The sequence below is a fragment of the Beta vulgaris genome, chromosome 1 (assembly GCF_026745355.1).
Source record: "Beta vulgaris subsp. vulgaris cultivar EL10 chromosome 1, EL10.2, whole genome shotgun sequence".
Classification (NCBI taxonomy): domain Eukaryota; kingdom Viridiplantae; phylum Streptophyta; class Magnoliopsida; order Caryophyllales; family Amaranthaceae; genus Beta; species Beta vulgaris.
In genome coordinates, this window is record NC_079202.1 from 1,481,240 (window position 1) to 1,498,803 (window position 17,564).

General features: G+C 36.0%; 1 protein-coding gene across 1 annotated transcript; it reads left to right on the top strand.

Annotated features, from left to right (window-relative positions):
• Nucleotides 1–1,477: 1,477 nt before the first annotated feature.
• Nucleotides 1,478–15,478, top strand: LOC104902150 (uncharacterized). Its single transcript, XM_010689849.4, has 9 exons — nt 1,478–2,245; nt 3,475–3,634; nt 3,784–3,845; nt 6,088–6,182; nt 9,023–9,136; nt 12,699–12,764; nt 13,073–13,170; nt 13,300–13,724; nt 14,223–15,478. The coding sequence occupies exons 1-9, from the start codon at nt 1,846–1,848 to the stop codon at nt 15,320–15,322; spliced, it is 2,520 nt and encodes an 839-aa protein (XP_010688151.1). The 5' UTR covers nt 1,478–1,845; the 3' UTR covers nt 15,323–15,478.
• Nucleotides 15,479–17,564: the final 2,086 nt, after the last annotated feature.

Sequence of the window (17,564 nt, forward strand, 5' to 3'; positions counted from 1 at the left end):
CCCCACATTGTATATTTTCTTTTATGGAAGACTATCAATTATGGGGAAAAAGTTTGGGACTCTAAATTCTTTTATTAGTGGAGCCAAAACATTTATATGATCAAAAACTTGCATAAGAAGTCTTGAATTCGTAACCTCTTACTTTACAATGATATGATTTTACCGCTAAACTATGACATGTCCTTGTGACGAAATATCAATACCAAACTATACACTCTTTTATCTTATTGAATGGTTGGGGACATCGTTCCGACTCAATAAAATTTTGATTATTAAATAGACAAGTCACACGTCCATACAACACTTTCACATTCTAGAGCGTGCTTCTCTTTTGATGATTAAACATGTTTGCTATCCATTAATAGGTTTTGAAAGTTGGAGAAAATCTTAACCATTAATGATATCAATATTAAAATTTCTATATTTACGATGTAAATATACTTACAAGGTTTAAATTTATTTATTTATCAAAAGGGGACATTCGTATGTTATATGCAACTTCATCATTCTATGTTATAACATTATAATTTTTTTCCATCAAAAGGATCTAATTTAAAGATCTAGAAACAATAGACTTGGAAGTAACCATAACTGTTGCACTTAATAAAAAGTGTTTATTTGCATGTAATGTTGTAGGAGTTGATCGTCGCAATGTGGTAAGGACCATTATCCTAAAAGACGATTTTGCACTATTTAGGAGTACATACACAACAATTGTCTTTTAGGAATTAGGATAATCACAAAACAGTAAATTAAATGCTTGTTATAAGCTTTAATCATTCTAAATACTTAATTTATACACGGTAGTTGCTAACTAAATTCCATCAGTAGATCAGATCATATTTAATTTGTAACAACAAGTAAAAATCTATCATTAGGGGTGTTTGTAGTTTGGCTTGGTGAAGTTTGTGACATGACTAAACCAAACCCCCCAAAAATAATTTGAGATATTGTCAAACTAAACCGCACTACATTATGGGCCAAATTGAATCATACCTAACCACTTAACAACGAGTAAACCAAACTAAACCACAAGGTACACTCCTAGTTAAATTCTCAAAGTAAATAACAATTTTAACCGCAAACCTAACTAAACAGTGATAAAACAATTCAATATGCACTTTGTGTAAATTCTTATTTTAAGTGAAGATTGAACCCACAATCTTTTTTCCACAACAACCATTTAGGAAGATTGTTGAACACCGTCCCAAATTTTCTTAAAATTTTCCCAAAACACACTTGAAAATACAATTTTACCCTTGACTTTCTCTTTCATCCTCATCATTACTAAACCCCCTTCACTACCCAACCATCATTACCCACATAACCACCATCAAAACTACGCAAACCACCACCAAAACCATGCACGACCACCAACTAGCCAGACGTTCCAGTGGTGGAGGAGGCCAATTTCTTTTTGGTTTTTGTGGCTTGCTCGTGGGGGTTGCAGGGATAGGGTAGGGGCCTGCTGGTAAGGGTGGGGTGGACTGGTGGGTGGTGGAGGGGGTGACTGTGGGGATGGAGGTGGTGGTTTGGGAAATAAAAAGAAAAAAAAAATTAAAGTTGGAAATATTTGATGAGATCGCGACAATATTAGGAAGTTTTAGGGGATGATCGTTAACATTCTAGTCATCTAGGGTCCAAGTCCAATTTTTTTTTTTTTTTTTTTTTTGTTTCTTTAAAGAAACTTTTGACATCAACTGATCATGCTCATTGCTCGCAGCATCAGAAATCTACTTTTTCTTGCCAACAAGATTTCCTGAGGTCATAGACTCCCACTTTCCTTCTACTGCTCTCCCCCTTAATCTCTCTCTCTCTCTCTCCTCCACCCTAAACTGCGCACAAATGTCGAACCGATCAACGCATCACAGGCAAGATTCCAGCAACTTCAACAACAGCAGAGGTTTCCGAGGCAAAACTCAGACGAAATTCGTGGCAAAAACCAACCTTTCTTCTTCTTCTTCACTTCCATTTCCTAACCCTAGTTTCTCCGCTTCTGTGCGCCAATCTCAACCCCCAAATTCAGCTTCATCCACACTTCCATTAGCCAACAATGGCGGCGGCGGTGGTGGTGGTGGTGGTGGCAATTTCGTAAATTATCTCCCTCAAGATGAAGCTGTTGCTGTTGGTCGCAGTGCTGAAGATGGTGGTTTAGATCCTCTTGAGTCTCAACGAGTTGTTGATCTTCTTAACAGAGAGTTGGCTAGCTTGCTCAAGCTTAAACCTAGAGATTTTTGGCGAGCTGGTTCGTTTTCTCCTATTTTATCTCAATTTTGATCATTACAATTGTAACTGTGACTTATTTGATGAATATTTTATTTGCATTTTATCAAGGTTATGTTTCGCAACACATGTAAGTCAACTTAGATGAGCAGGTGTTAAAAGTTTAAGTCGCCAAAAATAACTAGTCGTGTTTGGGGTAAAAATTGACTGAAATTGAGTTGCTATCAAATATAGCATCTCAATTTAAGATGCTGAAATTTTCAGCTACTTTATCAGTTTAGCTCCTTTAAGCTACCTTATCAGTTTCAGCTTATGTTCCCAAACATAGCCCAAGTGTTACGATTATATGATTTAATTCATTGGTGTAGCATTGGAACTATTACTAATAAGAAACAGATAAAGACTTATTTGATGAAGAATTTATTTGCATTTTATCGAGTGTTACCTTAGCATGATTTAATTGATTGGTGTAGCATTGGAAGTATTACAAATAAGAAGCAGATAAAGACTTATTTGATGAAGAATAAATTTGCATTTTATCAAGTGTTACGATAACATGATTTAATTTATTGGTGTAGTATTGGAAGTATTACTAATAAGAAGCAGACGAAGACTTATTTGATGAAGAATTAATTTGCATTTTATGAAATGTTAAGATAACATGATATAATTTATTGGTGTAGTATTGGAAGTATTACTAATGAGAAGCAGATAAAGAGTGTTATCAGATATATGTGAATAGAAATGGTTGTGTTTCATTGTCGATTTCTGGACCGGTTTTTTTTTTTATCGAACCAAGGAGAAATGGTTGAAGCTTGTTGCTTGTTTTTGTGTTGAAATATTTGAGTCTGGAATTGTATATTAAGTTTTCCTTGCTCTTGTTTTATAGTGTTGAATGTTGTTTAAGTTTTTTTACTGAAAAGGTAATTGTGAAAGAGGAAGGAGTTTGCCTGGTGTACTTTCAGATCATTTCTTGGAGAGCATTATTTCGACTAGCTAAGCACTTGGTTTTGGCGAATGAAGTGAATAAATTGGCATTGTAGTTATGAATATAGGGATTGTGATGATTATAATCTAGACACCTTATAGTTGCAACTTTGATCTCCAGACACTTTTAAAGGGGAAATGTTACTTGGACAGTAGTTTTCTCCGTTTTAAATATAGACACGATACCCCAACTTTATTATAGCTATTCTATACTTCGCTCATTTTGCGTTTTTGTTTGGTGTTTCTGCTGTTTGTTGTCTTCAGTGGCAGTAGATGCATCCTTGCACGATTTTCTTGACAGCTTCCTGCAGTTTAGGAGTAGATGGTATGACTTCCCTTATCATGGAGCCAAGGGAATTGTTGCTGGTGTTATTGTTGGGGACTTGGAGCTAAGTCGCCGTGTTTTGATGCTTTTGTATAGAATGTGAGTTTTCAGCTTGAACGAACTCACTGAAAAACACTAGTTACAATTTTTTTCATTTTGGGGTACTATCTTAAGTGTATTATAAACTTGTCATCATAATGTTTCATGAATTTTATTTCGACATATTTTTATTTGAACTCATCTTGCAGATCTTCTAATAAGGATCCTGGTTCTCGGGTCACAGACAGCCTAAGTCAGAAAGAACATCAAGGTAGGCTGTCTTAGCTGTCAATTGAACTTATGATGGTTTATGTAATGCCTTGGATCCTCTGCTCTACTGGCTCTTTGTACTGTACCCAGAGGAATAAAGAAAGGATGGGCCTTAACTTTCTGCATTAGATGATTAGGATCTGATCTTTTTTTGGGGAGTTTTCAACTTTTCATGCTAGAGTCAAATCACTATTGAAACTCTAGTCTTGTAAGTCTTTGCTGGGATGTTCTGTATCTATATCATTTAGGATAAATACTAGGTCTTCAGATAATTGTCAGAGTTTGGATCAACGTGTTGAACTTGGAATAGCAGAAGTAAGCTTGAAATTAAAAGATAGATAGTAGTAAGTCATAGAACCCTGGTGGTGTTGACTTCATGAGCTGCGCTGCTGTGCGCTTCTGTGGATATTACACTTTGACTTGAAAGCTTCTCAAATTGTATGCTAACATTGCTTTGAGCATCTCTACATGTGGAGTAGTGACGGTTTCTTTTAGTTCAAGCTTTAATAAACCAGTATATAATTTTCTAATATTGGTTGAATACAACCAATGTCAGTTGCAATATTAGCTTGATGCACAATGTTAGGTTCTCCACAGAAGTATCTTGTAGTATTAGTTGCTGAGTTTGATTCTGTAGCAGTATATGTTACTAGATTAGTTTTTGAGATTAAGCAGTTCATACCGTATCACAATGCTTCTAGTGGGTCTCCTGCATTAGGCGGGTTATGGGCTCGTAGCCGGTGTCAGAACCTTACATATATTATTAGAAAGATACTTGAACCGACCCCCTACAATCACACAACTGTTTTTGGGTAAATACTAAATCCTTGATGCAAAAGGCCAAAGTTTGGCAGATGGCCTTCTAACTGGTAGCAACTAAGAAGTACATGACATTTAAGTGAGACATTTAAATTAGTTCGTTGTGGTCCAAAGTTTAAAAAAGAGGTTTTGTTAGATTGTCCAGCTATGTTGAAGAGGGACACCTCTTACAAAAATAGTTCTATGGCCTGAAAAAAATAGTATTACAGATGTGGACATACACCTCTTATAAAAATCGTTCTCTGGCCTGAAAAAATATTATTATATATATAGACATTCTTTAACATCATTGGATTAAGTATGTAGGCTTTGGTGCTAGTAATGGATAGATAAGAGTATGGTGCAGTCCTTTAATGGTGTTTCTTTCGGAGTAATTGTGTTTCAGATCTATGCTCTCATTCCTTGCAATGGAGTGATGGGTTGTTACCGCATATATGATTGGTTGGTGGATGGTGGTCTTAACAACAATATAGTTGCTTGCTTCAGGAGTTCTCTTTGGGTTTGATTTTTTAATTTGTGGCATGCTTGGTCCTCTGTTGGCTTTAGAGAACCATTGGTACTTCTGTATGTAGTGTCTTTCAGTCATTTCCATACAACTGTCTTGTCTTTTCTTTCGAAGGGAAAAAAAAAGAATATTACAAAGCAATTATTCTTTTGTTGTTGATTGGTTTTTGAAATGTTAATTGAACTCGTATGTGGCATGGTGTGTGTTTTGTGGGGAAAGGGAACACCATTTTGTCAGACGGGCCTATCCGGTATATTCTACCCAAACCAGAGTTGGTAATCAAACAACCAATCTCAAATAATGGGAGGTGGTTCTCAAGTCTCAACTATTGAGCTCTCATTACATTTTTGGTGATATATTTCTCAGCTATTGAAAGTTTAACCTGTACTATGCCAATATTGAAATGATAACTTGAACAAGATTCCAGCTTGATAACCTAGTCATGTAATCAAGCTGTATGAAGACTTCATTAGTTCTTATCATTGACAAGACATATCTGTCATTATGTCTTTATAAGACACTATTTTCTGGGATGCCGGGCTTCCATCAATATTGAATCAAATTTTCAGTCCTTTTGCTTGCTTCTATCAATTTTGTGATTCGTGTTATATTTGTATGTTGAATTCAGTGCATGATTAGTTATGCACTAATGACAGGTTGGTTACACTTTTTATAACAAGATTCATATTTGGAATATGTATATGATGTAATATATGTCTTATCGATGGCAAAACATCATTCCATGCTTGAGTATGTAGTGTGCAAACAAACATTGTACTATTAACCTCAATTTCTTTCATTTCTTTTTCACGTGCCTCAGCCGTATTACTATTTGTGGTGATAGCATCTCCTGTTTTCTTTTTCTTATTTTTTATTTGTCAATTTTCTCTTTAATGTACTTCATTAGTTCTATTTGTAGTCCTTCTGCAGGAAAAGAAGTTGCTTGATTTGCCCAAGTTGTTGGATATATGTGCGGTATATGGTCATGAAAATGAAGATTTGACAAGATCACTGGTGAGTTTTTATTGATGTACTAAAACATTGCATTCTTTGTCTTTAGTGTAGCCTGATAATCTACCGTATCTGCTCTGATTATAAATCAGTACTTGTACTTGGGGAACCTTTTGTTGATCTTCTTTTGTTCTCTCTCCGGAGTGTAACAATTATTACTTTGATTCTCCACCAGGCCACTCTTTTTTCGAGCGTACACCAACAAAGTCTCAGGGTTAAACTTTCAAGGTTATTCTACTTTACACATGTGCATGAAGGATGTGAGTGTGGGAAGTTAGTGATCTAGGAAGTGAATAATCTACCATTTTGTTTCTACTACTAGTCGGATGTGGAAACTTGATAACAGGTTAAATTTTCTAGGTAATGCTACCCTGGACGATTATACACCTATGGATGCCTAAATAAGTTCCAATATAAGCTTAAATTTACATGCTAAGTACTTATTTTCTGTTTATGAATTTTGAACAATGTGAGATGAGGAATTACTTATAGAGCCTCCTTCCCATGGTAGCCCAACAAAACCACAGGTTCTTGTATCTCTTCTTTAGTTACTTCTGGACTTCTAGTGGAGACTGTTTTTGTTCTAGCCAATAATCAAGTTTTGGCAGTTGCCAGACTTGCCACAAACAACTTATATCTAGCAAATATGTGTATATGCCATGCCTTTTCATTTTATATTGTATGTTTAGGTTCATCCTTCCCATTTGAAATTGTTGTGTGATATATCTTTTTTCGCTATTGTTGAAAGGAAGTATTTCCTCCGTTTAGAAATAGTTGCACTGTTTCATGTTTTCACGCTTTGTTAATGCATGTTTTCAAATATTAATATCTTTAATTATCAATAAGTTATAAAAAATTGATATTAAAAAAATATACATTGAGACGAATCTAAGAAGATCTCATATGACTATGAATTTCCCAAAATATAAATCATCAAAGATAATCAAGTATAAGATGTGAACAAGGGACAATAAAGGGGATGTTCTGGTGGCTACCTGCTGCGCACTGAAAGGGAGTTTTGAGGTGGAAACAGCTGAAGCGTTGGGTGGCGCCATGCAATGCAAGTCACCATGGAAGCTGGGTTTAGAACCCTCATACTCGAGACGGATAATATGAAGCTTTTCTCGTACCTCTCCAACGATAAGAATGCACCTTCATCTTTTGGAATGATTGTGAGGGATAGGGGTGCTTATCGAGCGAGCCGAGCCCGAATAGCACTGGGCTCGGCTCGAGCTCATTTAAAATTTTCCAGGCTCGGCTCGGCTCGTGATGGAATTTTGGGGCTCGAGCTCGTTTAGGCTCGGCTCGCGAGCTCGTTTAGGCTCGACTAATGAGCTCGGCTTGGCTCTCAAGCTCGAAGTAGGTGAGCTTCACTCACCCATCATATGCTTTTTATGACTTGATTTCCCTCTTAGCAATGCTAAGATTTCAATGTGGGACTTCATGGTTTGTTAAAGAAAAACAAACTCACTATCCCCATTTCAATGTGGAACTTTATGTTTTGTTTAAGATAAACAAACTCATTCTACATATGCTCAGTGGCGGATCCAGCGTGGGTTCAGTGGGTTCAACTGAACCCACGTGGATCCGGAACAAAAACAGAGAAACTGGGCAAAACAAAAGAAATAACATATATAAAACGCAACAAGTTATATCAATTAAATTCCCTGTAGTTCAGCGGTAAGGCAAGTATATTACTTTATGTTCTGCACTCAATGGTCTCAGTTTCGAATCTTGTGATGTGTTTTCCTTAGCTTCTCTCTTTTTTTTTTTCTCCTCCCCTTTAGGCTTACTGCATTTTTGTTTTCCAATCAAGGAGATACAAAATTAAACTTTAAGTTGAAGTAAGGAATAGAAGCTATTTATAAAGAAAATAAGGTTGATTCTTGTTTTCTTAACCAATGTGGGACTTTAGTGCCTAGTGGAGTAGAGGTGAAGTTGGATCACAAATTAAAATATATAATTTGTAATCTAAATTAAAATATAAATTAGTATTAAATTTTTTTAATATAAAATATTTTTTTAATATAAATATTTTTTATGATATAAATATTTTTTTAATAAAATAATAAACGAGCTGCTCACGAGCTTTACGAGCCGAGCTTTGCCTAGCTCGGCTCGGCTCGTTTAAGTCTCGAGCCGAGCCCGAGCTCGAGCCGAGCTTCAACGAGCCGATCTTTGACCGAGCTTTGACCGAGCCGAGCCCGAGTTGCTCGCGAGCTTGTCAGGCTCATTATCACCCCTAGTGAGGGATATTCAAGCATTAGCTAAATCTTGTAATGATGGGTATTCTCTTTTGTGAGGAGGAATGGAAATAGAATAGCTCATAAGCTTCCGAGAATGAGTGAAAGTTTCATGGAAATGAGGGTGTGATTGGAGGACTATCCTCCTGATATTAGTAGTGATCTACTCTATGACATTTCCCTTATGAATTAATAATTGTGCTATTTCCCTGTCAAAAAAAAAGAAGAAGATGTGAACACACTATGCAAATGGTGTAATTATTTCTAATCGGAGGAAGTATATCAATGTATTGTGGTGCGAAGAAGGATGAAAATAATTCATTAGTTTTTGATGTTAGGAATAGGAATGTTTTGATGGATATACTTATTGAAACTTGAAGTAGTACCTTGCGATTATATGCTTACTCAGACATACTGAGTGCCTATTTTTTCCAAAATCCTGCTTAGTTACCCCAGTGTATATTCACTGGATATAATATCATGCCCAGTGAACTGTCCTTTTAGGACACCTAATTGATTGTGCTGTGTTATGCATGTGACTAATGCTTCCCCCTTAAAAAGATTCTAAATAATTGCTCATGTTTTTTTTTCCTGATCCAGGTTTCAAATGCTATTAATGCTCAGCCTGATATCTACAGAAGCTTTACTTCCATGCTGTCTCATTTTTTGGGTATTGTTCACACAATGTATGAACGTTGCAGGTCATCTTTGGAGGTATTATTTTGAGGCCTCTGCCATATTTCCGTTATTGAACAGATGCTCTTTTATTTTTGAATGTAAAGTTGAACTATTTTGATATTTTACTGTAGTGGGAGGATGGCCTTGATCTGATCAATCAGTCCTTACAAGAATATGAATTATTTCAAAAAAAATTCTCTCTTTGCTGATCTTCCTTCTTTAAGTGTTGTTTATTCGCGTAATCTTGGTGAAGTGACATTGATAGATCTATCATTAACCTTGATCTGATCAATCAGTCTTTCCAACAATATGAATTATTTCATTTTCTTTTCTCTATTTGCTGATCTTCCTTTTAAGTATTTTTTGTTCACATAATCTTGGTGAAGTGACATTGATAGATCTGTTTTTAGGTATTTGTTCCCTGGATTAACGGATTTACCTAACTGGATTTAGATTGATGTTCTTACCTCTTTTATATAAGTGGATTGACTACAGGAGAAGCTTCTACTCCATACTTTAATAGCTCTCTTCTTAGGTTATTCGCATAAGTCAAAGACTTCTTAACTATTACTTTAGTCGTACCATATTGACTTCCGGTACTATTCATAAACTTAATGCTGACCCTCTTGTATTATTTATACAAAATTCATAGCAGATCTTGTTAGATTTGTCTCAATGTGTATTTTCAGAATATCAATTTCTTATATATTTTACTTGTAGTCCTATACATAATTAGAGATATTAATGTGTATTTTCAGAATATCAATGTGTATTTTCAGAATATCAATGTATATTTTACTTGTTAGATTTGTCTCAATGTGTATTTTCAGAATATCAATTTCTTATATATTTTACTTGTAGTCCTATACATAATTAGAGATATTAATGTTCAAAGTTGTGAGCTGGCAAACGTGCCAAGTCCTTTGGGTACAACTTACAAATAACGGAGGACGTATATGGTATTTGAGTAGCAATAATTCCAGGTATTATAAAGTGTCAGCTATTATTGGATAAATTCATAATTTCATAGATTGTGGATCAAGTTAAGTTGGTTAGATTAACTGCTGGAATTGATTCTGTGGTCTTAATCGATGTTGGCTGCTGCAACGCTATCCTGATAGAGGGCTCCTGGTCTGCCGGTTCATGATATAGGGTAGTCTATCCTCCCATGAATTGAACTGGCGTTGAGGCTGTAGTAAGTTACTGGTTTCTATTTTTTCAATAGTTTGTGTCTTGAATTGAGATATGGCTGTAGTCTGACATTTAGTTTGGTGTCAAGTAGTCCCTTGCACATGAATAATTCGTATTAAGTTCTGGTTATAGTCGCCTTCAAAAAAGAAGTTCTGGCTATAGTCTGCTTCCATGCATGTGAAGAGTCAAGCTTGTAGCCATTGTAGTTCCTTGAAGGTGAGTGCTAGTAGATATCTGTGCAATTTTGGGGGCAAATCTAGGAAAGTTTGTGTTGATTTTTTATTATTTTATTCCTTCCCATGCTTATGAAAACTTGAAGAATCCTCTCTGATTGTTAATAAATACTTTGATTGCCCAAAATCTAGTTATTTCAGTTAAGTGGACCAATTGAGAATGTAGTTTGATTTATTAGGCCTGTTCGCCATGTAGTTATTCTAGTTGCCACTTCTTAGTTACCTTTCTGATTGCCACTTTAACATACAACTCCCTCCAACCATATATATCTGCCACATGTCATTTTCCTTTCTGGGCCGTCCTAGTTTATTGTATACACCCTTTCTGGTAATCTCTTTTCCTCTACAGTTGGGCCCACATCTACTCACCCATTCCTTTCTCTCTACTTATTTACTTCTCTATGAACTCGTGCGAAAAACGTTTGTGGCAAATAAATTTGACGGAGAAGTATTTAGTTAGTTTGAACGAGAGACAGATACAGGATACTGGATACTGGATACTGGATACTGAGACTATATGTACTCACGAATTTACCCAACTTAAACAAAGTAACAGAACAGTTCTTGGGGCCTTTAGTCTCCACTCATCTGTCCCGCAGAGTAGCTAATATTCATGCAAGGAGACAATAAGAACAGATGCCATTCATGAGAATTGAAAAGAAAAATAAAGCGATACAATTTGAGTGATTGAATTTTGGATCTGAGGACAATTACATGTGAGTAAAAGTTTTATTTGACCGTAATAACAAATCTGAAGTAGCATCAGAATTTTAGAGATTTTTAAACAATTTGGAGATGCCAACGTGATCGCTCCCCACCTCATTGGTCATAATGAAGCAAGTGTGACCAACTAGCTTCTAATAATCAAAAGTTTAGTATGCGAGGAAGGAATTCACTTTTATTTGAGAAGACATAGATCGCTATTAATGCTTCTGCTGTAATGCAGATATATTAACTTCTGTTACTGTATGGATTTCATTAAAAATTAAAGAAATGAAGTAAAAGATGGTCAGATTTCTTTTGAAGCTCTAATTGGTGGGTTTCCTGTGATAAAAACTGCAAAGCAGCTTCAGTTATCTGTTTTTTCAGCAAAAAACAATATGGTCCATGTATATGAGGAAGGAATTCACTTTTATTTGAGAAGTTGAAGACATAGAGCTCTGTTATCGCTCCTGCTGTGTTTTAGATATTTAAAACTACAGAAACGAAGTACAAAATCGTCAGACTTCCTTTTGAAGCTCTAGTGGGTGGGTTTCCTGTGACAAAAATTGCAAAGCAGCTTCAGTTATCTGATTTTTCAGCAAAAACAATATGCTAGTCCATGCAGTTGACAGCTGGAAATCTGGAATGATAGAAACTTGACATGATGTTCTAATAGGCTGGTAGTTCGAAAATGCGGTTTCGGTCACGATCGCGGTACCGGTCACAATGATGCGGGAACGGGGATGATGCGGTTGTCGTACCCCCAAATATCGGCTGAAAGTCTGAAACCATGAGATATCCTTAGAACCCGCCTAAAACACCGTTTTTTTCACACCTTTACAATGCAGGTGATATAGGTTTGGTAGATTTGAAAACCTTTACGATACGACCGATACGGTACGATGCGACCTTGTTTTTACATCATGTATAGGTCATTAGGTCTCCCCTTCTAACTTTGGTGTATGAAATTGAAATATGAATATGCTGCTTTATTAGTTAGAAGTTGGCTCCTCTAGGCTCTACCCCCCCTCCCCCCCTTTTCAGCTTTGGACAGCACTTCTTTCATTGCCTCTTGTTATAACATGTCCTAGCTGCGTACCTGTCTTACATCAATGGAAACAATGAGGCTGGACTACAGTTACATGATGGAATATCTACGATTCATAGTGCTTTTGTTCTTGCTTGGTTGTGCCTTTATTTTTGAGTACTATCTGCACCCTACAGTGTTGCACAGATTTGAGCATTGGTCGGGGCTCATTACTGAATGAAGCAGATTGCATACAAGTCAAATGTAGTCTTGTTGACTAGTAGTGAGACTTGGGTAGTAAACTTTGGAGAATATTTTGTCAGAATGTTTTAAGTATATAATGTTGGTACTGTTAAATAAATATTTTATCTAGTCTGTGTGCCTTTCTAATATTCTTCACTTTGTAAATCTTCGGAATTTCAAACTCAATCCTTGCTCTGAACAGGCTTTGATATCTGCTGGTAGCTGTGAGGACAATGGGGCTAGTATACGTCATCTAGAATACTTGGAGGTTGGTTATAATTTCTTCACTTGTTATTTTATGATAGTTGAAACTTGAAATAGACAATCTTCTCCATGAAAGTAGAGTTTCTCTGTTCTTTCAGTTTTCATGACCTTCAAGCAAAACATTCTCCGATCTACAATATATCTGGCAATTCTATTTGAAAGTTTGGATGCTAACTTTCCATTAAATGTTGTCTACAGGAAGCATATTGCCTCTTTGTTTACCCTATTGATCAAACTGTTTTCTACTTTTGCATTGCTCTATTTGATGTATAGATTTTGCTAATGATCTGTCGTTTTGTCTTTTGTTTGTAGGTGATGGACTTCTTAAACGACGCTGTTGTATCAATGGACACATTTGTTAGTGCTTATAGGCCTGTAGCTGTTTACTTCTCTTGCCCTATTGATGCTAGGTAACTTTTGTATTATCTTTTCCTTCTGTTTTTTTTTCCTGCTTACAATAGTTGTCACATCGTGTACTACTAATGACATTCAGCACTTAATCTTTTGTTTCATGTTGACTTCTTTCGATATACTTGCAGTCATGGTAATGAGGAATTGATTAATGTTCTTGCAACTTTGCATGACTCGCTGTTACCCTGTTTACGACAAGGACTACAAATCATCTTAGCAGCTGGGGAGAATTCATCTCCCATGCTTTCTGATGTATCTGTTAGTTTGAGAATTTTATCTTCAAGATTAGTTGGTATTGGCTGGAAATTACTGGATAATTGTTACCTCAGTCATGAGCTTTTCAATGATAACCTTCCCTTTCCTGCTGCCATGAAGATGTTTCCTGGTAGTGTTGAGGATCCTGTTATAAGGGCTGATATATTGGTTCAAACTTTTAAGGAGATTGCTGCAGTTCCTCAGCATGCTCAGGGAAAACATCACAGGGGTACATTTCTTCAAAATATTGAAAGAAATTACCAAATCATGCATAGAATTCAGAGCTTGAAACAAAGTGGTAAGTAAATGTTTTCAGACAAGCATGGTTTGTGGACAAATATTTTGTTTCATTGGACAAATCAATATCTTTTCCGTATGACATTGAAGTGTCCTTTTCTGTGTGGTCCCCTTACCTTGCCATGTACCAATGGCCCAGACATGAATGGCTGCTTATACACAAGTTTATAGCGATGATGAATGATACTTCCATTTTTAGTTGCTACAGAGAGAAAATGCATTTTTGAGTAAGTGAAAAGAGAGAGAGAAGGGGATCCACAAGGATGGTCAAATTCACTTTTGAAACCAGATACCATGGTCCCCACCACATCTAATAAAGTAAATTTGTACTTTTTAAGCATGCAAGGATGTCCAACCGTATGTAGCAATTATTATGACATTTCTATTTTAGGGAAGTGTAGCAAATATTGAATTGAAGTACATGTATATTTGGATGGCCCACAAAGGGAGAGTCTTTCTAAGAGTTTAATGAATGGCTTATACAATTGTGTTAATGCAGGGTGGATTTTCATAGATGATGACCAATATCAATACTTGACTGGGATAATGACGCATCCATTGCCCGTCATTTCTAAAAAGTTACCTAATGCTCTAAACAACTCTGTTGGAAATGATGGCTTGCAAATGGAAGAAGATGCAGCCATATCAGAGTCAAAAATCAGTCAAGTGAAAGACCTTTTCCCTGATTATGGAAAAGGTTTTGTATCAGCTTGTCTTGAAGTCTATGACAACAATCCAGAGGAGGTGATTGAAAGGATTTTGGAGGGAACTTTGCATGAAGATTTACGCAGACTGGATACTTCAATGGAGACGGTTCCACCTAAGTCTGCTCAATCGGTGACCAAGAAAGATAAGGGAAAAGGAATATTAGTTGAATCTACAGAATTCCCTCCTACCAAACCAATCTCATTACCTCAGAAGCCAAAGCATGAAGCAGTTTCATCATCAGGATCTTCCGTAGCACCGTCAGCTGGGCGATTTATCAGAAAATCTAAAGGTGACCAACCTGATCATGATGCTTTTGGTTCAAGAGATGAAAAGCACACGGAGAAGACAACTGCTTTGATGTCACAGTATGAATACGAAGACGAGTATGATGACTCTTTCGATGACCTTGGCATGACCCTTATGGAGTCTGGTGTGGAGGAGACGGAGATTTTAGGTGAGAGAATCAGTTCAAAATCGAGTGTGTCTTCAAGGCCTGAAAGGCAAGGTTCAGCCTCTAGCGGTGCTAGTTCCAAATGGAATTCTAAACAGAAACCTCAGTTTTATGTCAAGGATGGTAAAAATTACAGTTATAAGGTGGAAGGATCTATTGCAGCTACTGATCAAAAGCAAGCATCTTTGATTACACAAGCTCAGCAAGAACTAATACACGGACTTGGACGTGGTGGTAACCGTCCTCTTGGTGCTGTTAAGGTGCTAGAAGAGCAAAATGAAGTAAAAGGGGAAGGATCCAATCCTTCAAATGTGGATGGTGTAGGTGATGGTGGAAGAGGAAGAGGAAGGGGACGTGGGCAACGAGGTGGTGGAAGAAATAATCATTACAGAAAGGATAGAGCCATGAAGAAGCACATGACTGGATTGAGTGGTTTTTAGGTAATATATACTTACACAGGTCATAACTAAAGGCTGTATAGTCATTTTGTTATTCACAGTTTTGGAAACTTGCTAGTGTATTTTGTTTCCTTACCAAATTCTTACATCATCCAATACAAGTACAAGAAAATAACATAATGCTGGAATTCTGGAATACGGAATTTTTCTATTGGAATTAGTAATTCCGAAGCTCAAGTAACTGCTAAGAAGGTGAATGTACTAGACTGGTGCCAACTCGAACGTGGTGGATCCCTAAATAACCCGAATCGAAATAACCCGAATCGATATGACTTGACTTAGGATATGTTCTCTTAAATTGGACCGAACTAAAATGAATGGAAATTAAAAAAACTGTGAGAGGATACTAACTGAACTAAATAGAACTGAATTGAATTTGTTTGAACTAAAGTGAAATAAATTTTTATTAAATTCAGTTCAAAAGAACATAGCGTTAGTTCTGATCCAAACGATTTGATTGCCACTTATAGTTAAACAATTAACATAGTTTTGGTAATTTAGGCTTCAATTTAATTAGGAATAACAATGATCCAGTGATTTCAAGTTATAATTGGTTTTCATAAACTTAAAGAAATTGATTCGACTAGAAATTAATCCGAAATTCAACTGAGAGAAAAAGGTCTCAAATAAGATTGTAACTCTTAAATGATCCAATCAAATAACCTGAAAGGAAAGTGGGTCAAACATGACTTGATCACCAATTGACTGCTTTTATAAGGTTTGTAACTCAACTTTGTAAATATTTTGGTTTTAATCTCGAGTAGAAAAAAATGATATTGTAGTTTTCTTCCTTAGTGTTTGACATTAAATCGAACATGAACCAATTTTTCAACTGTTCCGATTGACCCTGACCTCATTTTAACTGATCCAAATTAACATGAAAAGGTTCGGAACTCGTCTGAATACAAGACAAAACCCCATATAGTTCAAAATGATCAAACTTAAACCCCATCCGAGATTGTACTTTGTTATTTTTTCACGTGAGGTATAATGAAAAGTTAGGAAATCTTTCTTTTAACGGTAAAATTTTCAAATTGATAACGTAGACTCATTACTAGTAGGCAATAGCAGAAAATAATTGCTTCAAGAAAATTGTTAAATTGATTCAGGTATTGTTTGGTTGACAAAAAAAAAAAAAAAAGATATAAAGTAAAATCTGGTGAGATTGTTGTAGGAATAACTTTTCAGGTGAAGTAAAACTTCACATTACTAATCAAACAACTTTTGTCACTTCCCATAGATTGGAACTTCAAGAGAAAAACAATGTTTTAGAAAATACAAATGCCTAAGTTAAATCAAACAACACCTTGTTCTTTCTAAATTGTTAAATTTGTCCTTTAAAATAAAAGATGCCCTAACTTTTCTTTATACATCACATAAGAAGAACAAAAGTAAAAATTTGAAAGTTTTGAGTTTGAAAATAATACCTTACAAGGAATTATGATAAGAGAATATGACATCAATATTCTCTTGTAAGTTACCTAATAAGAGTGTTGTATAAACTTGTTTAAGTCTTTTTAGTTATTTATAATTATTACAAGACTTTATCATATATTATTTGAAATATTAGACAACAATTTAATAAGGACAAATTGCCAAAAATAAGCCAACTTTTGGCCCGTATTCCAGAAATAAGCCAACCTTTTGAAAATCTAGATATAAGCCAACCTTTGTATCAGTTTTGCCAAAATTAGGTTAAGTGCTAAGTTAACCTGTTGGTAACCTGTTGCTTTAGGTTAATAATGCTATTATCACTAATTATTAATTTATTATTATCACTAATTATTAATTTATTATTGTTATTAAATATTAATTGTTATTGTTATTAATTATTAATCATTATTATTGATTTATTGTTATTATCACCACCAAACATCAGCCACCCACCACTATCACCACCGCCAAACACATCCACCCACTGCCCACCTCAACAACCCCCACCTCTCACCTGAAAACGCCCACTTCCCACCCCGACAACCCCCACCCCTCACCTGAAAACACCCGATGCCCACCCCGAGGCGGAAAACACCCAATGCCCACCCCACCAATCAAATCCTCACTCGAACCAAACCCACAACCACCACAACCAGACTCCACCAATCGAACCGACCCCCCAACCACAACCAGACCCCCCAATCGAACTCTCATTTCGAACCGACCCCCATCAAAACCAAACCCAGGACCACCATAACGATCCTCCACCACCCGAATCCCCACTACAAAG